General features: G+C 50.1%; 1 protein-coding gene across 1 annotated transcript in view; it reads left to right on the top strand.

The window, feature by feature from the left end:
• Positions 1 to 26,425, top strand: part of PPP5C (protein phosphatase 5 catalytic subunit) — a 40,065-nt gene that overhangs the window by 5,809 nt on the left and 7,831 nt on the right. Inside the window, exons 7-12 of the mRNA XM_082263754.1 lie at positions 195 to 300; positions 5,364 to 5,506; positions 5,645 to 5,732; positions 5,885 to 5,925; positions 5,999 to 6,177; positions 7,238 to 7,319. Coding sequence (XP_082119880.1) covers positions 195 to 300; positions 5,364 to 5,506; positions 5,645 to 5,732; positions 5,885 to 5,925; positions 5,999 to 6,177; positions 7,238 to 7,319 — 639 coding nt within the window. The remainder of the gene's footprint in view (positions 1 to 194; positions 301 to 5,363; positions 5,507 to 5,644; positions 5,733 to 5,884; positions 5,926 to 5,998; positions 6,178 to 7,237; positions 7,320 to 26,425) is intronic.

Raw genomic sequence — 26,425 nt, 5'->3', positions numbered from 1 at the left:
GGGGGGGATATTTGTGACACCCCCTCCCCCACCCCTTACTCCTCTCTCCTCTTCTTCCCCCCCCCTGTCTCCCCCCTGCGCCCGCTGTCTCTCCTCTTCTCTTCTCTTTCCTTTGCTCTCTTCTGCCCTTTCTCTTGTCTCCTCATTGCCCCCCTTCCAGGTCTCATATTCGGGATTTTCCTGAACCTCTGTAGATATTTAATGGTGATTTTGTAGATCGCGGTTCATTCTCGGTGGAGGTTATAGTGACTCTTTGCGGGTTCAAGCTTCTATATCCGGCTCACTTCCACCTGCTGCGAGGTAGGTCCTGAGGTCTAAGGGGTCCCGTCATTGGGGGCCCCCCCAACCTATATTACCAAAGACCTGTGAATGGCTTAACCTATAGGAGCCATATGTGATCCCCATAGACTGACCTATAGGAGCCCTGTGCGATCCCCATAGACTGACCTATAGGAGCCGTATGTGATCCCCATAGACTGACCTATAGGAGCCCTGTGTGAGCCCCCATAGACTGACCTATAGGAGCCGTGTGTGATCCCCATAGACTGACCTATAGGAGCCCTGTGTGAGCCCCCATAGACTGACCTATAGGAGCCGTGTGTGATCCCCATAGACTGACCTATAGGAGCCCTGTGTGATCCCCATAGACTGACCTATAGGAGCCGTATGTGATCCCCATAGACTGACCTATAGGAGCCCTGTGTGATTCCCCCCCCCCATAGACTGACCTATAGGAGCCCTGTGTGATCCCCCATAGACTGACCTATAGGAGCCCTGTGTGATCCCCCATAGACTGACCTATAGGAGCCCTGTGTGATCCCCATAGACTGACCTATAGGAGCCCTGTGTGATCCCCATAGACTGACCTATAGGAGCCGTATGTGATTCCCCCATAGACTGACCTATAGGAGCCGTATGTGATCCCCATAGACTGACCTATAGGAGCCCTGTGTGATTCCCCCCCCCCATAGACTGACCTATAGGAGCCCTGTGTGATCCCCCATAGACTGACCTATAGGAGCCCTGTGTGATCCCCCATAGACTGACCTATAGGAGCCCTGTGTGATCCCCATAGACTGACCTATAGGAGCCCTGTGTGATCCCCATAGACTGACCTATAGGAGCCGTATGTGATCCCCCATAGACTGACCTATAGGAGCCGTATTTGATCCCCCCATAGACTGACCTATAGGAGCCGTATGTGATCCCCCATAGACTGACCTATAGGAGCCGTATGTGATCCCCCATAGACTGACCTATAGGAGCCGTATGTGATCCCCCATAGACTGACCTATAGGAGCCGTATGTGATCCCCCATAGACTGGCCTATAGGAGCCGTATGTGATCCCCCATAGACTGACCTATAGGAGCTGTATGTGATCCCCCATAGACTGACCTATAGGAGCCGTATGTGATCCCCCATAGACTGACCTATAGGAGCCGTATGTGATCCCCCATAGACTGACCTATAGGAGCCCTGTGTGATCCCCCATAGTCTGACCTATAGGAGCCGTATGTGATCCCCCACAGACTGACCTATAGGAGCCGTATGTGATCCCCCACAGACTGACCTATAGGAGCCGTATGTGATCCCCCATAGACTGACCTATAGGAGCCGTATGTGATCCCCCATAGACTGACCTATAGGAGCCGTATGTGATCCCCCATAGACTGACCTATAGGAGCCCTGTGTGATCCCCCATAGACTGACCTATAGGAGCCGTATGTGATCCCCCATAGACTGACCTATAGGAGCCCTGTGTGATCCCCCATAGACTGACCTATAGGAGCTGTATGTGATCCCCCATAGACTGACCTATAGGAGCCGTATGTGATCCCCCATAGACTGACCTATAGGAGCCGTATTTGATCCTCCCATAGACCTATAGGAGCCGTATGTGATCCCCCATAGACTGACCTATAGGAGCCCTGTGTGATCCCCCCATAGACTGACCTATAGGAGCCGTATGTGATCCCCCATAGACTGACCTATAGGAGCCGTATGTGATCCCCATAGACTGACCTATAGGAGCCGTATGTGATCCCCCCCCATAGACTGACCTATAGGAGCCGTATGTGATCCCCATAGACTGACCTATAGGAGCCGTATGTGATCCCCATAGACTGACCTATAGGAGCCGTATGTGATCCCCATAGACTGACCTATAGGAGCCGTATGTGATCCCCCATAGACTGACCTATAGGAGCCCTGTGTGATCCCCATAGACTGACCTATAGGAGCCCTGTGTGATCCCCATAGACTGACCTATAGGAGCCCTGTGTGATCCCCATAGACTGACCTATAGGAGCTCTGTGTGATCCCCATAGACTGACCTATAGGAGCCGTATGTGATCCCCCCCCATAGACTGACCTATAGGAGTCATGTATGGCCACCATCAGTTCTCTTGGTGTAGCGATGGTGGGAGGTTGCAGACCCCTGATCTCGGCGTAGCGATGGTGGGAGGTTGCAGACCCCTGATCTTGATGTAGCGTTGGTGGGAGGTTGCAGACCCCTGATCTTGGTGTAGCGATGGTGGGAGGTTGCAGACCCCTGATCTCGGTGTAGCGATGGTGGGAGGTTGCAGACCCCTGATCTCGGTGTAGCGATGGTGGGAGGTTGCAGACCCCTGATCTCGGTGTAGCGATGGTGGGAGGTTGCAGACCCCTGATCTCGGTGTAGCGATGATGGGAGGTTGCAGACCCCTGATCTCGGTGTAGCGATGGTGGGAGGTTGCAGACCCCTGATCTCGGTGTAGCGATGGTGGGAGGTTGCAGACCCCTGATCTCGGTGTAGCGATGGTGGGAGGTTGCAGACCCCTGATCTCGGTGCAGCGATGGTGGGAGGTTGCAGACCCCTGATCTCGGTGTAGCGATGGTGGCAGGTTGCAGACCCCTGATCTCGGTGTAGCGATGGTGGCAGGTTGCAGACCCCTGATCTCGGTGCAGCGATGGTGGGAGGTTGCAGACTCTGGATCTCGGTGCAGCGATGGTGGGAGGTTGCAGACCCCTGATCTCGGTGTAGCGATGGTGGCAGGTTGCAGACCCCTGATCTCGGTGCAGCGATGGTGGGAGGTTGCAGACCCCTGATCTCGGTGCAGTGATGGTGGGAGGTTGCAGACCCCTGATCTCGGTGCAGTGATGGTGGGAGGTTGCAGACCCCTGATCTCGGTGCAGCGATGGTGGGAGGTTGCAGACTCTGGATCTCGGTGCAGTGATGGTGGGAGGTTGCAGACCCCTGATCTCGGTGTAGCGATGGGAGGTTGCAGACCCCTGATCTCGGTGCAGCGATGGGAGGTTGCAGACCCCTGATCTCGGTGCAGCGATGGGAGGTTGCAGACCCCTGATCTCGGTGCAGTGATGGTGGGAGGTTGCAGACCCCTGATCTCGGTGTAGCGATGGTGGGAGGTTGCAGACCCCTGATCTCGGTGCAGTGATGGTGGGAGGTTGCAGACCCCTGATCTCGGTGCAGCGATGGTGGGAGGTTGCAGACCCCTGATCTCGGTGCAGCGATGGTGGGAGGTTGCAGACCCCTGATCTCGGTGCAGCGATGGTGGGAAGTTGCAGACCCCTGATCTCGGTGTAGCGATGGTGGGAAGTTGCAGACCCCTGATCTCGGTGTAGCGATGGTGGGAAGTTGCAGACCCCTGATCTCGGTGTAGCGATGGTGGGAAGTTGCAGACCCCTGATCTCGGTGCAGCGATGGTGGGAGGTTGCAGACCCCTGATCTCGGTGCAGCGATGGTGGGAGGTTGCAGACCCCTGATCTCGGTGCAGTGATGGTGGGAAGTTGCAGACCCCTGATCTCGGTGCAGTGATGGTGGGAGGTTGCAGACCCCTGATCTCGGTGTAGCGATGGTGGGAAGTTGCAGACCCCTGATCTCGGTGCAGCGATGGTGGGAGGTTGCAGACTCTGGATCTCGGTGTAGCGATGGTGGGAAGTTGCAGACCCCTGATCTCGGTGTAGCGATGGTGGGAGGTTGCAGACCCCTGATCTTGGTGCAGCAGACCCCTGATCTTGGTGCAGCGATGGTGGCAGGTTGCAGACCCCTGATCTCGGTGCAGCGATGGTGGCAGGTTGCAGACCCCTGATCTCGGTGCAGTGATGGTGGCAGGTTGCAGACCCCTGATCTCGGTGCAGTGATGGTGGGAAGTTGCAGACCCCTGATCTCGGTGCAGTGATGGTGGGAGGTTGCAGACCCCTGATCTCGGTGCAGTGATGGTGGGAGGTTGCAGACCCCTGATCTCGGTGCAGTGATGGTGGGAGGTTGCAGACCCCTGATCTCGGTGCAGTGATGGTGGGAGGTTGCAGACCCCTGATCTCGGTGTAGTGATGGTGGCAGGTTGCAGACCCCTGATCTCGGTGCAGTGATGGTGGGAGGTTGCAGACCCCTGATCTCGGTGCAGTGATGGTGGGAAGTTGCAGACCCCTGATCTCGGTGCAGTGATGGTGGGAGGTTGCAGACCCCTGATCTCGGTGCAGTGATGGTGGGAGGTTGCAGACCCCTGATCTCGGTGTAGCGATGGTGGGAGGTTGCAGACCCCTGATCTCGGTGTAGCGATGGTGGGAGGTTGCAGACCCCTGATCTTGGTGTAGCGATGGTGGGAGGTTGCAGACCCCTGATCTTGGTGCAGCAGACCCCTGATCTTGGTGCAGCGATGGTGGCAGGTTGCAGACCCCTGATCTCGGTGCAGCGATGGTGGCAGGTTGCAGACCCCTGATCTCGGTGCAGTGATGGTGGCAGGTTGCAGACCCCTGATCTCGGTGCAGTGATGGTGGGAAGTTGCAGACCCCTGATCTCGGTGCAGTGATGGTGGGAGGTTGCAGACCCCTGATCTCGGTGCAGTGATGGTGGGAGGTTGCAGACCCCTGATCTCGGTGCAGCGATGGTGGGAGGTTGCAGACCCCTGATCTTGGTGTAGCGATGGTGGGAAGTTGCAGACCCCTGATCTTGGTGTAGCGATGGTGGGAAGTTGCAGACCCCTGATCTCGGTGCAGTGATGGTGGGAGGTTGCAGACCCCTGATCTCGGTGCAGTGATGGTGGGAGGTTGCAGACCCCTGATCTCGGTGCAGCGATGGTGGGAGGTTGCAGACCCCTGATCTTGGTGTAGCGATGGTGGGAAGTTGCAGACCCCTGATCTTGGTGTAGCGATGGTGGGAAGTTGCAGACCCCTGATCTCGGTGCAGTGATGGTGGGAGGTTGCAGACCCCTGATCTCGGTGTAGCGATGGTGGGAGGTTGCAGACCCCTGATCTCGGTGTAGCGATGGTGGGAGGTTGCAGACCCCTGATCTTGGTGTAGCGATGGTGGGAGGTTGCAGATCCTGTACTGGGGTGTCACCTGTCTCTCTCTCTCTCCTGTCAGGGAACCATGAGACGGACACCATGAACCAGATGTACGGCTTCGAGGGAGAGGTGAAAGCCAAATACTCCACCCAGATGTTCCAGCTCTTCAGTGAAGTGTTCCAGTGGCTGCCGCTGGCCATGTGCGTGAACCAGCGAGTTCTGGTGAGCCCCCCGGGGGGACGGACTGGGGTCCGAGTCATAGGCTCCTCCTACATGTACATTTCTGGGGTCCATGTGATTGGATGATGGAAGGATCCATCCTGCGTTGTGTATGAAGATGTATGTTGTGTCTCCGCACAGATAATGCACGGCGGGCTCTTCTCTGAGGATGGGGTGACGCTGGAGCAGATCCGGAACATCGAACGAAACCGCCAACCTCCAGACTCAGGTGTGACGGGAACCCATCTCTGTGATGTCATTGTACTGGCCGTATAGGGGTTGTGCACTGCCGGGTCACGTGACCCTCTGCCCTTCCCCCGTCCCATGACCCTCTGCCCTTCCCCCGTCCCATGACCCTACTGACTGCTCTCTCTCTTCCAGGTCCAATGTGTGATTTGTTGTGGTCGGATCCCCAGCCGCAGGTAAGGTTTCTGGTATTGGGTGATGTGCCCCCCCCCCCACAGGTCTTCTATAACTGCTTCCACCCCCCCCCAGGACGGGCGCTCCCCCAGTAAACGCGGCGTCAGTTGTCAGTTCGGTCCGGACATCACCCGCCGCTTCCTGGAAGAGAACGGTCTGGACTACATCATCCGCAGTCACGAGGTGAAGGGGGAGGGATATGAAGTGACGCATAATGGTAGCTGTGTGACCGTCTTTTCCGCCCCAAACTACTGGTGAGTACCCGCCCACATCTGTATGACTCCTCCCCTTCCTGTTGTGTCACCCCGCCCTGTGCCTGACTCCTCCCCTTCTCGTGTCATCCCGCCCTGTGCCTGACTCCTCCCCCTTCTGTTGTGTCTTCCCGGCCTGTGCCTGACTCCTCCCCTTCTGTTGTGTCTTCCTGCTCTGTGAATGACTCCTCCCCTTCTGTTGTGTCTTCCTGCTCTGTGCCTGACTCCTCCCCTTCTGTTGTGTCTTCCCGCTCTGTGCATGACTCCTCCCCTTCTGTTGTGTCTTTCCGCTCTGTGCATGACTCCTCCCCTTCTGTTGTGTCTTTCCGCTCTGTGCATGACTCCTCCCCTTCTGTTGTGTCTTTCCGCTCTGTGCATGACTCCTCCCCTTCTGTTGTGTCTTCCCGGCCTGTGAATGACTCCTCCCCTTCTGTTGTGTCTTCCTGCTCTGTGCATGACTCCTCCCCTTCTGTTGTGTCTTCCCGGCCTGTGAATGACTCCTCCCCTTCTGTTGTGTCTTCCTGCTCTGTGCATGACTCCTCCCCTTCTGTTGTGTCTTCCCGCTCTGTGCATGACTCCTCCCCTTCTGTTGTCTTCCCGCTCTGTGCATGACTCCTCCCCTTCTGTTGTCTTCCCGCTCTGTGCATGACTCCTCCCCTTCTGTTGTGTCTTCCCGCTCTGTGCATGACTCCTCCCCTTCTGTTGTGTCTTCCCGCTCTGTGCATGACTCCTCCCCTTCTGTTGTGTCTTCCCGCTCTGTGCATGACTCCTCCCCTTCTGTTGTGTCTTCCCCGCTCTGTGCATGACTCCTCCCCTTCTGTTGTGTCTTCCCGCTCTGTGCATGACTCCTCCCCTTCTGTTTTGTCTTCCCGCTCTGTGCATGACTCCTCCCCTTCTGTTGTGTCTTCCCGCTCTGTGCATGACTCCTCCCCTTCTGTTTTGTCTTCCCGCTCTGTGCATGACTCCTCCCCTTCTGTTGTGTCTTCCCGCTCTGTGCATGACTCCTCCCCTTCTGTTGTGTCTGATCATGGTGTCTGACGACTCCTCCCCTCTTGTCTTCCAGTGACCAGATGGGTAATAAAGGTGCATACATACATCTCAGCGGCTCCGACCTGAAGCCAAAATTTCATCAGTTTGATGCTGTGGTGAGTCCTTCCTCTCTTCTGCCCCCCCTCATTTCTCCTCGTCATGGCACCCCCCCAACTTGTCTCCTCTGCATAGCACCCCCCCCCCTCCTCTTGTTTCCTCGGCATAGCACCCCCCCCCCCTCCTCTTGTTTCCTCGGCATAGCGCCCCCCTCTTGTGTAGTTCCTGTTTGTTGGCGTAATTTCCACACCTTCTAGATTACGGATGCCTAGAGAGTGAGACATGGTCAGACTCCTAGTAATGAGGTGAAACTAAACCAGAGGCGCGCTCACATACAGAAAGGAATAGAAGGTAAATTGTGGTGTCTGATTTTAGGCAGCACTTTAATTGGCTGACAGGTTCTTTTTGAAGGGGGGGGGGGGGGGTACGGACTAACTTTTAGCAGAAGTGTTCCATGTGGAGATCTAATAGTGCACACCTAAGATACAGAAAAGGCTTTTCATTCTCATTCATTGGAGGGCACCGGTTCAGAGACTGTGGTTATATTACCAACTACAGGAGGATTGAACACTGCAAGCCAAAAAATTGTAAGCTGGCCCCGTGTGACCCCCTCCTCTGCCCTGTGTGACCCCTCCTCTGCCCCGTGTGACCCCCTCCTCTGCCCCGTGTGACCCCCTCCTCTGCCCCGTGTGACCCCCTCCTCTGCCCCGTGTGACCCCCTCCTCTGCCCCGTGTGACCCCCTCCTCTGCCCCGTGTGACCCCCTCCTCTGCCCCGTGTGACCCCCTCTCCTACCCACTATATCCCCTCCTATAACAGCATGCCTGAGTGTTTTGCTCGTATCCCAGGAGGTTGAACACCTGAACGGTAGACATCTAAAGTGTTGGGTCATGGACCCTGCATGCTCTTCGAGGGAGGTCTCTGAAGGGTTTGCCCTGAAAGCTCTCATGAAGGATGTCACCAAGGGCAAGAGTACTCCTCTTCCTCAACAGAAAAAGTCAAGGGTTCTGCCTGGGAGGACACGCCCCTCGTCGGGGGTTCAAATCCATGTCTGGCTTCCTGTCCACTTACAACTCCCCCAGTCTGTGAAGTCCTCCAAGTTCTCTGATGAATCCTGTTCATTGTGAGGGGGCACCCCCACTTTCCAAAGTAGGGGGGGGGGACTCTTAGCCTTGTGAACACTTACACAACTTGAATCTCAGATGCTTGGGGCCAGGAGGTGTTTCCAGGGAGGTACAAGCTGGAATTCTGCTTTCAGACTCCTCCTCGGTTCTTCCGACCTGCCTGTGTCTTTGCACAGATTAGTACATTTCCGGGTTGCTCATTACACTAATACCTGTGGTGGAATGGTTACAGAGATTCTACTGCAACCTCTTCAGTTCCCAAACCCAAAGGGTCATGCACCCCATCTTGAATCCCAAAGCTTTAAATATCTACATTTGGGCCCAGAAACTTTGTATTGATTCTACCTGGTCTACAACCTTCCTTCATCAGAAAGATGTTCTGTCCTCTTTCGGCATCAAGGAGGCGTACTCACATATTCCCATTCTTCCAATACATAGGTAATTGCTTTGCTGTAGGTCCTGTGCACTTCAGTTTGCGGCCCTGCCATTTGGCCTGGGTATTCACCGAAGTGCTGGCTCCTGTGCCAAGCTTACTGCAATGTCAGGACATCCCTATAGTGGGATATCTAGATGGTCTCCTGAGGGAACAGTCAGCTCAGGATCTGATGGACAAGAAGCCTGGACATTCCATACCTTAAGGTGCGACTGGGTCCTGATCCTTCATTGGTTGAAATATCTAAACCTGGACACAGCTCTAGACAGGATTTTCCTTCTCTGGAAGACACTTTAGATCAGGGATCTTCAAACTGCGGCCCTCCAGCTGTTGCAGAACTACAGGTCCCATGAGGCATTGTACAACTCTGACATTTAAAGACATGACCAGGCATGATGGGAATTGCAGTTCCTGAACAACTGGAGGGCCACAGTTTGAAGACCCCTGCTTTAGATTCTCTGCTGCAAAGCTTGGACTCTTTAGTCCAGGAGTTGCCTGAATCTTCGCTTCACATTGAGAGTCCCGAAAACTTATGGTAGCCTCCACACTTTTACAGTTCCACTCCAAATCCCGATAACTCAACTTCCCATCACCATGGGACAAGACAGTCCAGTTTTTGGACTGACCAATTTCTCTGCCACCGAAGACCTGGTATCCCTGGTTTGGTGGCTCCGAAATCTTTTTGGGTTTGGAAAAGTCCTTCCTTCTGATCTGTTGGAAGATTCTCATGATAGATGCCAGCCTGTTGGGCTGGGAAGGACTCTTGGACACCTTGTTGGTGGAGGGGACTTAGATGTCAAAGGAATCCCATCTTCCAATGCCTTGTTGGTGGAGGGGACTTGGACTTGCAGGGAAATCTAATTTCCCAAATGACCTAGTCCTAGAGCATTGGGAAACTTGGATATCTTTGCAGCGCTGGACATATTGACTAGAGGGTTTTCAGATTCTGATTTGGTCAATCAATGCCATAGCAGTGGCATGAACCATCAGGGGGGAAACAGAAGTCCAACCGTAGCAAGAGAAATATAAATGATCTTTGGCAGAACTTTGATTCATCCTCGGCCATGTTTTATATCCTGGGTGTAAACAATGGACAGCTCCTTGACCCAGAAGTATAACTCTACCCTCCCCCCCCCCCCCCCGGCTGTGTTCTAGGAATTTCGTTACAGGTAAAAGGTGCCAGATTTGGACCTCCTGACTTCCAAGATTCAACATCAAACTGGGCAAGACTGTCTTCAGGTGCAGAGGTCCTCTAGCAGAAGCAGTGGATGTTCTGGTGACTCTGTGGGATCAGTAGACTCTAAACTATGTTTTTATTCCTCATCTGCTCAATAGGATCGTAGGTCTCGGTCAGCCCAGGCAGGTATGTCATGCTCTGACTCCTCTGTTGGGATCTTCTGGATCTTTTGTCTCAAGGACCGAATTACCCTCCTACTCCATGGTCAGTGGATTTCACCTCAAGGCTGTTGAAGGCCAAGTTGTGAGAGGCGGAGATGTTTTCAAATCGTTGATTCCCCCCCCCCCCCAAATCTAAAAATCTTTGAAGTCTATAATTCTCCCAAGGTCTACCATTGCACATGGAAGGCGTATTTTCCACAGTGGGAGGCAAGAAATGTTTATCCCATAATTGGGACGAATCCTGGCCCTTCTGCAGATTTCCTGGACCAGCACTTGGCCCTTATCACCTTCTAATGTTGGGTCTATATCAGTGGTCCTCAACTCCGGTCCTCAGGGCCCACTAACAGGCCAGATTTTAAGTATTACCTTGGGGAGATGCAGACTAGAGTACTTCAATCACTGAGCAGCAAATTATATCACCTGGGATGTATTTCAGTTATCTTGCAAATCTGGCCTGGTAGTGGGCCCTGAGGACCAGGGTTGAGGACCACTGGTCTATATGACCAACACCATCTTGTTCTGCTGGCTTCCTATTCTTTGTTGAACACATTTGCACAGGTTGCCCTCATGTAGCTCCCCCTGGTGCCGCTCTCCTGTGACTCCTCGGTATTGCTATTTGGATGTTTTGGCACTTTGAAAGCTGCCTTTTGAATTTATCTTGAATATTCCCCCTTCCTCTCTCACTCACAAGGTTGCCATCACTTCAGCCAAGGGGGCACCTGACCGCCCTATCATGTAGAACCCCTTTTGGTCTTGCATGTCTACAAGGCCCAGAACTTCTGTCCTACACGATGAAGTTTTTTGGTTTTCACCTCAACCAGGACATTATTTTCCTCTGTCCGGCTCCAGGTCATCAGAAGGAGATTTCTCTCCATAACCTGGATGTAGCTTTTCCTGTACGAGTTTACCTTTGTATCTCTTTGCCATTCCCCCTGTAAGAGGTAACTACCTTCTCACTCCATTTCCTAATACTCAGACAAACCTTCATCCAAGGTTATAGCAGCGATTCTCTGCCAGGATTGCATGGAGTGTAGGGTTCCTCCAGAGGTTGCTAGGGGTTCCCTAAAATCGTAGGGTTCCTCCAGAGATTGCTAGGGGTTCTTTGGAAGGTAGGGTTCCTCCAGAAGTTGCTAGGGGTTCCCTAAAATCGTAGGGTTCTTCCAGAGGTTCCTTAAGCTTTGGTGAATTCACCTCCCATTTCATGGTGCCTGCAAGGTTCCGGGGCCAATGCCATGTCACAGAGCCGGCAGCATGACACCTATGATCTTTCTTCTGCCTTCGAGGTTTGCATTCTGACCACCATGGTAACGGCGGGGACTTTCTTGCCGCTGACCTCCAATGGATTCATTCTAGCAGGGAATCCCTGAGACTTGAAAATTATTTTTAGGGTTCTTGTGACGTATAAAGTTTAGGAGAGGCTGGTCTATGGGATTGGGTTCCTCCCTTTTCTTTCAAAGAGCTCTCTGCTAGATCTGCGAGGGCTTCCTAAGCTTTTCAGCATCAAGCAACTGTTGTCCCAGATTTCCCAGTCCCAAGGCCACCACCTGGTCTTCTGTTTCTGTTGTGTTTTGTTACTCTTGGACCACTATTAAACGACCCATCAGTCTCTGGATTGCCGTGTCGCATATATATGGCCTTACAGAAGTGTCGTTTTTCGTAGGGCTTTATATATGCGTATCTCCCCGATTCCGGGTCACCTGATTGCTGTGGTAGCCTCTGATTTGCTAGTATAGTGATCAGTCGCTGTGCTCCCGCCCCTGTGTTCCATTCCTCTTCTTAATGGATAGGAAGATGCTTTGCTCTCTCCCCTTGCAGGAGATGTTAAAAAAAATCCCCAAAAAATTAAAATGAAAAATAAAAAAATAAGGTTTGAAGAAGCTTTTCTCTTCCGTTCATTGATGGACACCGCTCCTGATCCTTTTAAACATTGTGTTATACTGCCCCCCTACAGGAGTAGGACACTAGGCAGAAAAAAGTCTAGCTACGCCTATGGGCAGTCCCAGAGGTATACTCCCCTCTTTGTGCTATAGGTGCTCGTTTTTTGCTTTTTTTTCTGCCTAGTGACCAGACGATCGGCTGTGCGGGAAGGGGGGGGGGGTGTACCTAAAGGGGGGGCTCCTGCCAGGGCCTCCCAGTCGTTCTGGCTGGGCCTGTCCTTAAGGCCTAAGGATCCCTTCTGGGTCCCTGGGAGCCTCAGGGTGCTGTGCGGGGCCGCCATTTTCTTGTAGCCACGGCGGCCATGTTTGTGTAGTCCAGGGTCCATTTTGCGGTGGTTTGCTAGCGAAAATAGCTGCGGCCATGACAGTGGAGCCCTCTGGGTGGTGAGTCTGGTGGGGACCTCTCCCTCTCTGCTGCGGATCGATTGGTGCTCTGTGACTGATAACCGGGTGGTACTGTCAGAGCGGTGGGGGTTGTCTCTTAGCAGTGTTTTACACTTTTTGTTGGGTCCCCCTGGTGACTCATGGAGTCTTTGGAGCACATCTCCCCACTTGATCTCCTCTCTCTGGGGCTGCGGGGCCCTCTGGGTCCAACCCATCCATCTATGCACTGACGGCAGTCCAGGGGCGAGGTGGCTTTAGGTTGACGGGCTGGCATAAAGCGCCCCCCCGCCTTCCTCTGCCTCATTTGTCTCCTCAGATCTTGAATCTGATTCGGCCGCTGCAGACGTGGGTCACTCTGCTGGGTCTGTGACCACGCGCCCTGAATCCTCACATAGTGAGGAGGATTCCTCCACTTCTGCAACCGCGTACGAAATGGCGCTGGTGGATGCACTGATTGAATCTGTGCTTGAGACTTAGTTGGAGGCCTCAGTCGCAGCTTCCCTTTGGCACTCACAAGCCATCCAGAACGGCAGAAATATTCCCTTTCCCCTCCTATTTTGACAGAATTTTCACTGAATGGGGACGACCAAAGCTTCCCTTTGTGGTCCCTAAGCGAGTTGCTAGGCGATACCCCTCTGAGGAGTTCCTCCTTAAGAAGTGGACTGTTCCATCGGTGGTGGACCCTCTGGTTTCCAGTTTAAACAAGGTAACCATGATTCCAATTGAAGAGTCCCCAGCCTTTAAAGTGGAGTTCCACTCAAAAGTGGAACTTCCGCTTTAAGTGGTCCTGACCCCCTGACATGTCACATTTGGCATGTCATTTTTTTTTGGGGGGGGGGGGGGGCGGTGTGTAGGTACCTAGATTTGACATGTACCCGCTCCCACTTCCGCTCGGGCCGCCTAGGCGTCTCGGGCGAAAGTTCTCCGCCTCTCCAACCCTGCAATCTTCTGGGACACGTCAGAGGTCACTGAAGATTGTCTGTGCATTCAGCACGCCCAGCGCGACTCGCGCATGCACCCTGCCCACCCAGCTCTGAAGCCGCAAGCTGTCACAGCCGGGTGCCCACACCAGAGGGCGGGGAAAAGACAGAGAGAACCGAGGCTCCCCCCGGGCCGCATCGCATCTCTGGATCGTGGGACAGGCGAGTATGTGTTTATTAAAAGTCAGCACTTTTTGTAGCTGCTGACTTTTAATAAACACGAAAACGGCTGGAACTCTGCTTTAAGGACCCAGCTGACAGGAAGGCAGAGGCTGTGGCCCCCAATATATACACCCTGGCTGTTTCGGCGCGGAGGCCAATATTCACCATTGCCCTGGTGTTGCAGACTGAATGGGCTAGGCCAGTGATGGTGAACCTTGGCACCCCAGATGTTTTGGAACTACATTTCCCATGATGCTCATGCATTCTGCAGTGTATTTGAGCATCATGGGAAATGTAGTTCCAAAACATCTGGGGTGCCAAGGTTCACCATCACTGGGCTAGGCTTTTACGCTGTGACATGGAGGGGAAGTAGCTCTCTTTTGCCTTTGCTGAGCTGGTGGACCAGCTAGTTGAGGGGCTGCAGCTTATCTGTGATGCCTCAACTCTCTGTTTCGGCAGTGGTCCTTCGGCGTGTCTGGTGGCACAAATGCTGGTCTGCGGACCAGACTTCTAAAAAGGCCTTGACTGATCTTTCCTTTCAAGGAGATCGCCTGTTTGGTGCTATCCTGGATGACATCATTAAAGGTCTCATAGGGGGAAGAGTGTTTTTCTTCCACAGGCTAGTAAGGGCAAGGACCCTTGTTGTAGTCATGGGCCCTCCTCGGCTCATAAGAAGTTGTTTTATCCCTCCGGGTCGACTGACAAGGGATCGGAGCCCTTTGGGGCCTCCTCTGGAGGATCCAAGCGAATGTAGTCTGGCAAGTCAAGTGCTGGCTTCTCCAGACCCGCGGACAAGGCCCCTTTAGCAGGAAGGTGCGCCCTCACTCGTGTCTGGGGTGGAGGGGACGTCTTCCCTTGTTCACAGGCCTGTGGACTCCCCTGGTCTAAGTCAGGTGGGTCCACGAGGTCATTTGGTCCGGCTACAAGATCGAGTTTCGTTCTTACCCTCTAAGGTTCTTCCTTCCGCCGTGCGTCTGTCCCTGGTCCGCTTGCAGGCTCTTTTTTTGGGCGGCGCAAGAACATTTTACTTTAAAGGGTGATGGTCCCGGTTTCGACTTTGGGAAGGTTTTCAGGGGTTTTACTCAAACCTGTTCAGTTCCTAGGAAGGAAGGCAAGGTGCGTCCGTTTCTGGACCTTAAGGCGCTGAACTGCTTTGTGCGGGTGCAGAAGTTCAGAATGGAGTCCGTTCTCACGGTGGTGGCTTCCCTGCATCAGGGATTTTCTTGCCTCCATTGACATCGATGCTTATCTTCACATTCCAATGTGTCAGTGTCCAGCGCTTCCTCCTCTTTGCTGTGGGAGAGGCGCATTATCCGTTTGTGGCGTTACCTTTTGGTCTTGCCTCTGCTCCTTGGGTCTTCAGAAAGTGTTGGCCCCGGTGCCAGCATTGTTATGTCAACGGGGGATCGTGGTACTGGGCTTCTGTGAGTGGAGTCTCCTACTGCTCTGCTGGAAAACCTGGAATTCACCATATGATCCTCAGGGAGTTTGACTGAATTCTGAATTTTCAGAAGTCTTCTCTTCTCGTTGAGTCTACCAGCTGGACTATCTGCGTCTGACTCTGGACTCTTTCCTCTAGACAAATATAGAAACTACAGGCCGCAATTTGTCTACTGCTGTCCAGCAGATTGTCATCCCCCTGGGCTTGCATGCGGGTACTGGGCCTGATGGTGTCTACCTTCAAGGCGGTTCTGTTTGCACAGTTCCATACGAGGTCCCTGCAAGGGAGATTCTGGCAAAATGGGACTAGAATCTGCGGTCTCTGGACAATCGGAGCCGGCTGAGCCGGGGAACGAGAGAGTCCCTGATATGGTGGCTTCGTTTTTTGGCACTTTGGCTGGGCAAATTCTTCTTCCCCATGTATTGGACAGGCATCTCCACAGATTTCACTCGAAGAGTCCAGACTACTGATCAACATCTTGGAACTCCGATTGGACGGATGGTCTTCAATGATGTACAATGCGTATTCGATCGGACAATGCAATGGCCGTGGCTTATGTCCGTCACCAGGGGGCCACAAGAAGTGTCCTGGCAGCTTTTGGAGGTAGCCTGCATTCTAAGGTGGGCAGAGCAGTTTGTTCCAGCCCTCTCTGCCGTACACATTCCCGGGGTGGAAAACTAGCAGGTAGATTACCTAAGTCGGCAGACGTTGGACCAAGGGGAGTGATCCCTTCACCCGGAGGTGTTTTCATCAGTTGTGTCTCTGGTGGGGCATCCCCGCGGTGGATCTGTTTGCTTCCCTGCTCAACAGAAAGGTGCAAGAGGTTTGTGGCAGGATCCTCTGGTGGACGCCACAGATGCGCTGGTGACCCCATGGGGTCAGTATCGTCTGCTTTCCGCCTCTCAAGCTTCTACCAAGGTTTCTACACAGGATTGAGGCAGAAGGGATTCCGGTTATCTTTGTGGCCCCAGACTGGCCTCACCAGACTTGGTACGCCGATCTGGTGTGGCTGGTCACCAGCGTTCCTTGGAAGCTTCCTCTCAGGGAGGATTTGCTGTTCCAAGGACCAATCTTCCATTCTGCTTTACAATCGTGAGTCGGTGATTCCTACGCTGTTAAAATCTAGGAAACCCACTTCTAGGATGATCTACCGTCGTATGTGGAAGACGTACATTGCGTGGTGTGAGTCTCTTGGGGTTCATCTTTGGTATTTTTTGGTGGGTCAGGTGTCGGCCTTAGCGGTCGTATTTCGATGGCCCTTGGCCACATACTGGTGTGTACTTTTCTTCAGGGAGTTAGGCAATTGACACCTCCAGTGCGGTCTCTGTTGCTGCCTTGGGACCTCGATTTGGTGCTCTTAGACCTCCAGATGCCTCTTTTTGAGAATTTTCAGGGGATTCCCCTGCTTACACTGTCCCAGAAAGTGGCCTTTTTGATGGCTTTCACCTCTGCATGCAGGGTGTTGGAACTGGCGGCGTTATTCTGTCGTTCACCTTACTGGTGGTTCACTGTGATTAGTTGGTTCTTCGCCCCTTTCCATCGTTCCTTTAGGTTGTCTCTGATTTACATTTGAATGAAGACATTGTGTCCCAGGCCAACACATCTGAGGGAAATTGCTTTGCATGCCTTGGATGTGGTCGGGGCAATTAGGGTGTACCTGGCAGCTACGGAGTCTGGTGGGGAAGTCAGACTCTCTATTTGTGCTCACGGATGGGCCTCGGAAAGGGTTGTCCGCTTCCTCTGCAATCATTTCTAGATGGATCAGACATACAGTTCTTTAGGTCTATTCCATCAGGGGTCAGGTTCCTCCTTTCCCTATCAAGGCGCACTCTACTCGGGCGCTCAGTGCCTTCTGGACCTTCCGTCATCAGGCGTCAGTGCTGCAAGTTTGCAAGGCGGCCGCCTGGTCATCAGTGCACATTACACAGAGTTCTATTAAATGGATGTGTTGGCTTCTGTGGATGCTTCCTTTGGCCGCAAGGTTTTGCAGGCTGCTGTTAAAGGACCTGATCCTCCTTTGAGGGTGTATTGTTTTTTTCAGGTGAGCTTCAGTTTTGGTTGAGCTCCTGTTGCCTGGTTGGCTAATGCTTAGCCTTGGGAATTTTTTTGCTCTTCCCACCCCTCATGTTTTGGCACTGCTTTGGGATGTCCCAATGGTTATGAAGATCAGGAGCTGGGTCCATCAATGAATGAGAAAATGGGATTTTTTTACTTACCGTAAAATCCATTTCTCTGATGTGCATTGATGGACACAGCGCCCACCCCTCTGTGGAGTTGTAATTCTCCTGCCACTGCTTGTAACAAAACTGAGTGACTATATAGTAGGGAGCGTGGCAGGCAGTTTGGCGCTCTGGATCCAGCTCTGGGTACATGGTGGTGAGTCCCTGTGGGTATACAGTCCTTCCTCTGCTATAGAAAGCACCGCGGGTACGCTGATTCTTGTGGTAGCTGTGTGCAGGGGGGTTTTTTTCTTACAAAAAAAAATATATACCCCCTGGGACTTCCCATAGGCGTAGCCAGACTTTTTTCTGCCTAGTGTCCTACTCCTTTAGGGGGCAGTATAACTCAATGGTAGAGGGAGGGAGTGTACCCCCTGGGACTGCCGATAGGCATAGCCAGACTTTTTTTGCTGCCAAGTGTCCTACACCTGTAGGGGGCAGTATAACCCGATGGTTAAGAAGAATCAGGAGCTGTGTCCATCAATGAACATCGGAGAAATTGATTCTACAGTGTCAAAAATCAAATTTTTTTTTTTTTTTTTTTTTTTTTACATGATGGTTTGCCAGGGTAAGTGTTGGGGGGAGGGGTTAGGATTGGGGTCAAAGGTCACAGTCAGCATATTATGGGTAGAGTTAAAACAATAAAAATAAAAGTTTTTTGCAGGATATAAAAAAATTCCCACCAAATGACCCGTACTCTGGATACAAACAACTAACACACATGCGGTATTGCTGCGATCGGCAGGAGCGGGAGAATTTTATTTTGGGTCATGCTTTGGTGGAAGGTTATGGGAGTAACGAGCAATATACGGCTAAATTTTGTTTAAAAGAAGGAAAGTGTCGCGCTCAAACATAAATATAAAGTGCCTGTGCAGATATTAAATCAACAATTCATAATTAGTACCAATCAAAATTCAAAACATCAATCAATCTGTGCCCAACATTAATGTAAAGTGCAAACAGTCCATATGCAGCATCAACCAGTCCACATATCATTGGTGTCACACAATGTGGCAGAGACTTGATAGTTAGTGCAGATTAAGCCTTCACCTCCACACTTCACCCAGTGATCTAGTAAGGTACTCCTTACCGGAAATATATGACCCCTTGATTATAGGGGGTCACATAGACATTTTCTCCAACTCAATGCACGATCCTCAGCTCCTCTGTCACACAATAGGTTCCAGCAATAAGCCTTTAGAGCATATCTCGGATCAGGTGGCAAACATGGGTGGAATGAAAAGAGACTCTCATGGTGCAGTAAATCAAAACATGTCGCTTTATTTAAAAGGAAATGCACTTACTAGAATCACCATAAAGAATCGCCTTTCTCATCAGAGTATACAGCGGGGTTGAGAGCACTGCCGATCGTACAGCGCTCCTCTAACCCGGAAGTGGCTACGGTCTCACGTTTCCCTTCCCGACGTACGTTTCGTCAGTACGACCTGACGTCATCAGGGGATCATGTGACCGTATGTTTACTTCTCCTTTTTATTGAGAGTAAACCACTCGGCATCCAATCAAAACCTCCTTAGTTCCTTACTCCACCCACATGACTCGGATCGGAATCATTACGGGGGCCTGACTAGAACAAAAAGGATAACAACATAATATTGCAGCATTATCGCCGCAGCTTCTCCCTTTTATTGGAGCATACGCTTATATTAAACCCAATGCAAAAATTTGCTTAGTTTTAAACTTATACTGCAACTATGCTTACTGGGATTTTTTAATGGAATGCCTCGTGTTACAATAAATTTATTACTTAAAATAACAATATTAATACAAATGCATAAACCTAATTAGACTCATTAACCATTTGTGTACTAAATATCTTAATGTCTCAAATAACACGTTCTAAATTGCAGATTTGCATATACTTTAAACATTTATTTAATATCTTTAAAACCCTTGATTGGGGATGGATTATAAATTAAAATTATTTTGGTTATACAGTTTAAAATTAAATTCCGGTTAAAATTAAAAAATATTTTTAAAAAATTAAAATATTAAAAATTAGATATAAAGCAATTCAAGTCTATCTCAATGTTCATACCTAAAGGTTGCAATGTGTTCATTTTATATATCCATTGGATTTCATTAATGGATATTTTTTGGGTCATGTTTCCTCCTCTCCAATGATTTATTACTCTGTCTATACCACAAAACGTCATTTTTGAGGGATCCTTATTGTGGTACAGGCGAAAATGATTGGAGAGGCTATGTTTTGGGAATCCCTTCCTCACGTTTTTTACATGTTCGTTAATACGCACCGATAGTTGTCTAGTGGTCCTTCCAATATATTGGAGGCCACAAGGACAACTTATCAGGTATGTAACGTGGGTGGACCTACATGAAATGAATTTTTTGATGTTGAATTGCTGACCAGTAACATTCGATTGGAAGGTGGTGGTTTTCCTCGGATTTTTCTTAGTTTTCTTGCACGAAAAAAACCATTCTGGTCTAGAAATGTTAATTTGTTAGTGGGTGGGTCTGGTATATTTGGAGCAATGCTATGTCTGAGATTCGGAGCTTTTCGATATATAAAAATTGTTTTTTCCGGCAATATTTTGTTCAAGGTTTTATCTTTTTTCAAAATTGGCCAATGTTTTCTCATAATGGCTTCCACTTTTTTATAATCTCTGTTGAAATCGGTTAGGAATGCTGTTTCTCCATTGCTATTCTTATTCTTCTTTTTTGTTTTGAGCAGATCTTTCCTAGGCATTTGTCGCACAAGTTCTCTTGTTTTCAATACTTCTTCCAATTTGTACCCTTTCTCAACAAATCTAGATGTTAACAGATTAGATTGAGTCAAATAGTCCTCCTCTTTCTTACAATTGCGTCTTATGCGCATGTATTGTCCCTTCGGTATAGCTCCCAGCCACTTGGGATGATGACAACTTCTTGTGGGAATATAACTATTCCTATCCGTGTCCTTGAAGAAACTCTTGGTACAGATCTGATTACCCTCTTTCCAATAAAAGGGAGAAGCTGCGGCGATAATGCTGCAATATTATGTTGTTATCCTTTTTGTTCTAGTCAGGCCCCCGTAATGATTCCGATCCGAGTCATGTGGGTGGAGTAAGGAACTAAGGAGATTTTGATTGGATGCCGAGTGGTTTACTCTCAATAAAAAGGAGAAGTAAACATACGGTCACATGATCCCCTGATGACGTCAGGTCGTACTAACGAAACGTACGTCGGGAAGGGAAACGTGAGACCGTAGCCACTTCCGGGTTAGAGGAGCGCTGTACGATCGGCAGTGCTCTCAACCCCGCTGTATACTCTGATGAGAAAGGCGATTCTTTATGGTGATTCTAGTAAGTGCATTTCCTTTTAAATAAAGCGACATGTTTTGATTTACTGCACCATGAGAGTCTCTTTTCATTCCACCCATGTTTGCCACCTGATCCGAGATATGCTCTAAAGGCTTATTGCTGGAACCTATTGTGTGACAGAGGAGCTGAGGATCGTGCATTGAGTTGGAGAAAATGTCTATGTGACCCCCTATAATCAAGGGGTCATATATTTCCGGTAAGGAGTACCTTACTAGATCACTGGGTGAAGTGTGGAGGTGAAGGCTTAATCTGCACTAACTATCAAGTCTCTGCCACATTGTGTGACACCAATGATATGTGGACTGGTTGATGCTGCATATGGACTGTTTGCACTTTACATTAATGTTGGGCACAGATTGATTGATGTTTTGAATTTTGATTGGTACTAATTATGAATTGTTGATTTAATATCTGCACAGGCACTTTATATTTGTTTGAGCGCGACACTTTCCTTCTTTTAAACAATCGTTCAGCACATTTGCTTTTTTGTTGCTGCTCACTATAAGGAAGCAATTCCTTTAAATTAATAATAATAATTAATTATTTATTAAATTATTTATTTATTCACATATATACATATATAATTTTTCTTATATACACGGTTGAACCATTTGCGCAGGTTTTTGGTTACACCAAACCCTCTTTTTGATACGGCTAAATTTAACCACTTGCTGACCCGGCTTTTTCTGGCACTTTTTTGTTTACAGGTTTAAATCAGTATTGCTAGAAAATTACTCCTAACCCCCCAAACATTGTACATTTCTTTAGAAGAGACCCTAGGGAATAAAATGGCTCTCATTGCAATTTTTTATGGCACACGTTACTTGCGCAGCGCTTTTGCAAATGCAGGGTTTTTTTTTTTTTTTTTTTTGGGGGGGGGGGGAAATACAGATGATGAATTAAAAAAAAAAAAAAACACAGTAGTTACCCCAGTTGTTTTGTAGAATATAAAAGAAGATGCTACGGCAAGTAAATACCTAACATGTCAACGCTTTATAATTGCGCACACTCCTGGAATGGCGACAAACTACGATACTTAAAAATCTCCATTGGCGATGTTTTAACGCCTTTACAGGTTACCAGTTTGGAGTTGACGGAGGTCTAGGGCTAGAATTGTTGCTCTCATTGCATGGGCCGATCACGTGGTAAATGGCCGCTGTGATTGGCCATTTACCACGATCTGTGATTGGCTGTGTCCAAGGGACACGGCCGACACAGATTTTCCCCGATGCACGCTCGCGGGAGCGCACGGGGAGCCTATGTCTGGGAGGCCGTTTAAAGACGGCCTCCCGTCTTTCGGCTATAGCGCGGACCGGAAGTAGTTAAAGCAGATCAAAAAAAATTGTGATCTTTTGCTGAGCTGAGTCGGCGACGCCGGTGCAGTTCTGCACCCGCAAATCGTCCAGGGTGACTAGGGTGTTTCCCTTTTTTGCCTATTTTGAGGAGATTGTCACTAGTCGGTGGGGCTGTGCGAAACGCATGGTTGGAATACCTAAGCGTTTTGCTAGGAGATATCCCTTGAGGAGTCTCTTCTGAAGAAACGAATGGTTCCACCATCGGTGGACTCTCAGGTTTCCAGGCTAAATAAGGCCACACTTTTGCCGGTGAAAGATTCCCCATCTTTTAAGGACCCCATGAACAAAAGAGCTGAGGCTCTGGTCCGGTACCTCTTCACCGTGGCTGGTTCCATTTTAAGACCGGTGTTTGCTTTCACCTTGGTGCCCCAGACCTTAACAGAATTGGCTAAGATTTTGCGCCAGGATCTGCAGGGGAGTCAACACCCTTCTGAGCTGGCGGACCTGGCTGATCAGTTGATCGAAGCATTACAGTACATTTGTGATGCATCCCTGGATGCGGCCTCCTTAGCCGGCAGGGCTTCTGTGACGGCGGTGAGCCTTCGCCACATGATCTGGTTGAAGTACTGGTCAGCTGACCAGGCTTCTAAAAAGGTGCTGACTGATCTTCCTTTTGTAGGTTACCGTCTGTTTGGTGCCTCTATAGAAGAGATCATTAAGGGCCTTACGAGTGGCAAGAGCACATTGCTTCTGCAGGCTAAGCGCAAGGAACCTCGCCGTAAATGGGGTCCCTTCTTTTCGGCTCACAAACGGCCCTTTCGTCCGTCTGGATCACAGGAAAAGGGCTCCATATCCACCCGTAACTGCGGGAGGCTTTAAGAGACCCTGGAATGGTAAGTCCATCTGGTTCCACAGATAAGCCTTCCCCAGCCTGAAGGGGCACCCTCACCCGCGTCTGGGGTAGGGGGGGATGTCTTTGCTTCTTTCCGGATTCGTGGACCTTGCTCATTCAGGACAAATGGGTCCACAAACTGATTTGGTTCGGTTGCAAGATCGAGTTTCGGTCCTTGCCTCCGGCAAGGTTCTTTCCTTCCAACTTACGCCTGTCTCCCGATGGGCTACAGGGCCTTTATGGGGCAGTGCAGGACCTGTTAGCACAAGGAGTCATTGTGCCGGTTCCAGAGTTGGAACATTTCCAAGGTTTTTAGTAAAAATCGGTTTACAGTTCCCCAGAAGGAAGGCAAGGTTCATCCGATCTTGGATCTCAAGGTTCTGAACCACTTTCTACGGGTTCAGAAATTTCGGATGGAGTCCATCCACGCGGTAGTAGCTTTCCTTCATCAAGGAGATCTGCTGGCTGCTATCAATCTCAAGGACGCTTACCTTCATATTCCAATATATGTCATACATCAGCGTGTTCTTTGTTTAGCCGTGGGCGAGGAGCACTTTCAATTCATGGCGTTACCCTTTGGTCTCGCCTCAGCTCCTCAGGTGTTCACAAAGAAAGTGGTGGCCTTGTTTATTGCGGTACTGGGATCTGCTTCTGAGTGCAGAGTCTTCCTCAGCTCTAGAAGCCGACTTGGACGTTCCGGTGCAAACTCTGCAGGAGTTCGGGTGGACACTGAATTTTCAGAAATCGGCACTGTCTCCACAAAGCTGGACTACTTGGGTCTGACGCTGGATTCACTGTCAGCCCGGGTGTTTCTTCCTCAGACAAAACTTCTGAAGCTACAGGATGCTCTTTGGCTCTTGTTGACCAACCATCGTCATCACTCAGGACTTGCATGCAAGTGCTGGGTCTGATGGTCTCCACCTTTCGAGGCGGTTCTGTTTGTGCAGTTCCACACCAGACCTTAGCAAAGGGAGATTCTGATCAAATAGAATAAGGATCCGCTGTCATTAGACAAACTGATTCTGTTGAGTTGGGGGTCGAGGGAGTCTCTCCTATGTTATAGTTAGTGAGTTTGAAAAAAGACATCAGTCCATCCAGTTCAACCTATGATGTGTGTGTTTGCTGTTAATCGTACATTGTATACCCCTGTGTGTTGTACATTGTATACCCCCTGTATGTTGTACATTGTATACCCCTGTATGTTGTACATTGTATACCCCCTGTATGTTGTACATTGTATACCCCCTGTATGTTGTACATTGTATACCCCCTGTATGTTGTACATTGTATGCCCCCTGTATGTTGTACATTGTATGCCCCCTGTATGTTGTGGTCTTTAAGGTGCCCATCTAATAGTTTTTTTAAACTATCGATGCTCCCTGCTGATACGACTGCTTGTGGAAGAGAATTCCACATCCTTACCGCTCTGACAGTGAAGAACCCCCTACGTATTTTAAGGTTAAACTGCCTTTCCTCTAGTTTTAGTGAGTGGCCACGTGTCTTATTGTATTCCCTTTCTCTGAATAGTTTGTTCCTTATGCTAGGGTTGCCAGTACAGTATTTGTACATTGATATCATATCCCCCCTCAATCGTCTCTTCTCTAGAGAGAATAGGTTCAGTGCTTGTAGTCTTTCCTCATAGCTGATGTCCTCCATTCCCCTAATTATTTTTATTACCCTTCTCTGGACTCTCTCCAGTTCCTTCACATGGTGGCTCTGTGTCTGGGAAAATCTTTTCTTCCCCTGTATTGGACTGTAATCACCATGGATTCCAGTCTAATCCGGATGGGGAGCTGTCTTAGGAGTGTGTTCGACCCAAGGAGTCTGGACTCGGGAGGAGTCCAGGTTGCCGATCATTACCCTGGAAATTGGGGCGATCAGACTCTGTCTCAATGGACGGATCGTCTACAGGGACGCCCTGTGCAGATTCAATCGGACAATGCTACGGCTGTGGTATATGTCAATCATCAAGGGGGCACAAAGAGTCCCCTGGCGGCCCGGGAAGTGGTCAGTATCTTGAGGTGGGCAGAATATGTTCGGCCCTCTCTGCTGTGCACATTCCAGGGGTAGAGAAATGGCAAGTGGACGATCTCAGTCGACAGACGTTGGATCCGGGAGAATGGTCTCTTCACCCGAAGGTATTTCATCAACTGTGTCTTCGGTGGGGGACCCCTGATGTGGACCTGCTGGCTTCCCATCTCAACAGGAAGGTGCAGAGGTTTGTGTCAAGGTCTCCGGATCCTCTGGCCGACGCCGCACATTCTCTGGTGGACCCTTGGGGTCAGTATCGTCTGATTTACACCTTTCCTCCAATACAACTTCTGTTGAGACTGCTACACAGAATTGAGGTAGAAGGAATTCCAGTCATTCCGGTGGCACCAGTCTGACCTCGCCGGTCTTGGTACGCAGGCCTGGTAAGGCTGGTAGCAGACGTCCCTTGAAAACTTCCTCTCAGGGAAGATCTCCTGTCTCAGGGACCGATCTTCCATCCTGCTTTACGGTCGCTGGCTTTAACGGCTTGGCTATTGAAAGCTGAAAGACAGAGAGCTGTCTGAGTCAGTGATTCCTACGCTGTTGAAGGCTAGGAAATCAACTTCCAGGAAGGTTTATCATTGAGTTTGGAAGTTGTATATTACTTGGTTTGAGTCGCGGGGGGTTTTTCCCCGCTCCTTTTCTGTATGTCGCCTGCTGGAGTTTTACAATTAGGTGTAGATCAACGTTTGGCTCTGGGCACCATCAAGGGCCAGATTTCCACCTTAGCTATTTTTTTCCAAGGACCGTTGGTGGTGAAGACCTTGGTTCACACTTTTGTGCAGGGAGTTCGCCATTTGGCTCCCCTGTTGCGATCCCTGGTACCTCCGTGGGATCTCAATTTGGTTCTTTCGGTGCTTCAAAAGCCTCCCTTTGAAAATATTCGAGAAATTCCTCTTCTCACTCTGTCGCAGAAGGTGGCTTTCTTAGTAGCTATTACTTATGCACGTTGCGTGTCAAAGTTGGCTGTGTTGTCCTGTCAGTCACCTTACTTGGTGATTCATAGGGACAAAGTGGTGTTATGACCCTGTCAGGCGTTCCTTCCTAAGGTTGTCTCTGGGTTTCATTTGAATGAAGACATTATGCTACCGTCCCTTATGTGCTAAGCCTAAACATCCTAAGGAAATTGCCTTACATGCCTTAGATGTCGTAAGGGCGATTCAGGTGTACCTGGCGGTGATTGAGCCGATTAGAAAATCCAATTCTTTGTTCTTAGGGGTGGACCTCATAAGGCAGGGGTGGGGAACCTTTTTTCTGCCAAGGGCCATTTGGGTATTTATAAAATCATTCGTGGGGCCGTACAAAATTATCAACTTAAAAATGTGCCTGTTATATTTGGTCAAACATTTAATTAAATCACCCCTAATGTGATGGCTGCAACTGCTTCTCTTTGGTGAGGTGTGTGATGTTAGCTGGTATTGATGATGATGCTACTCGCAACTGGTTTTCCAGGTTTGCGTCGGTCAGTCTGGAGCGCAGTTGACTTTGTGGTGGTAAGTTTTGAAAAGAACTGCTGGTGAGTAATGCTGGTG

This window comes from Pelophylax lessonae (genome assembly GCF_965119305.1).
Source record: "Pelophylax lessonae genome assembly, chromosome: 7".
Lineage (NCBI taxonomy): Eukaryota > Metazoa > Chordata > Amphibia > Anura > Ranidae > Pelophylax > Pelophylax lessonae.
Note: the sequence above shows the minus strand (reverse complement) of the source record. Positions and strands in the feature narration are given on the sequence as shown.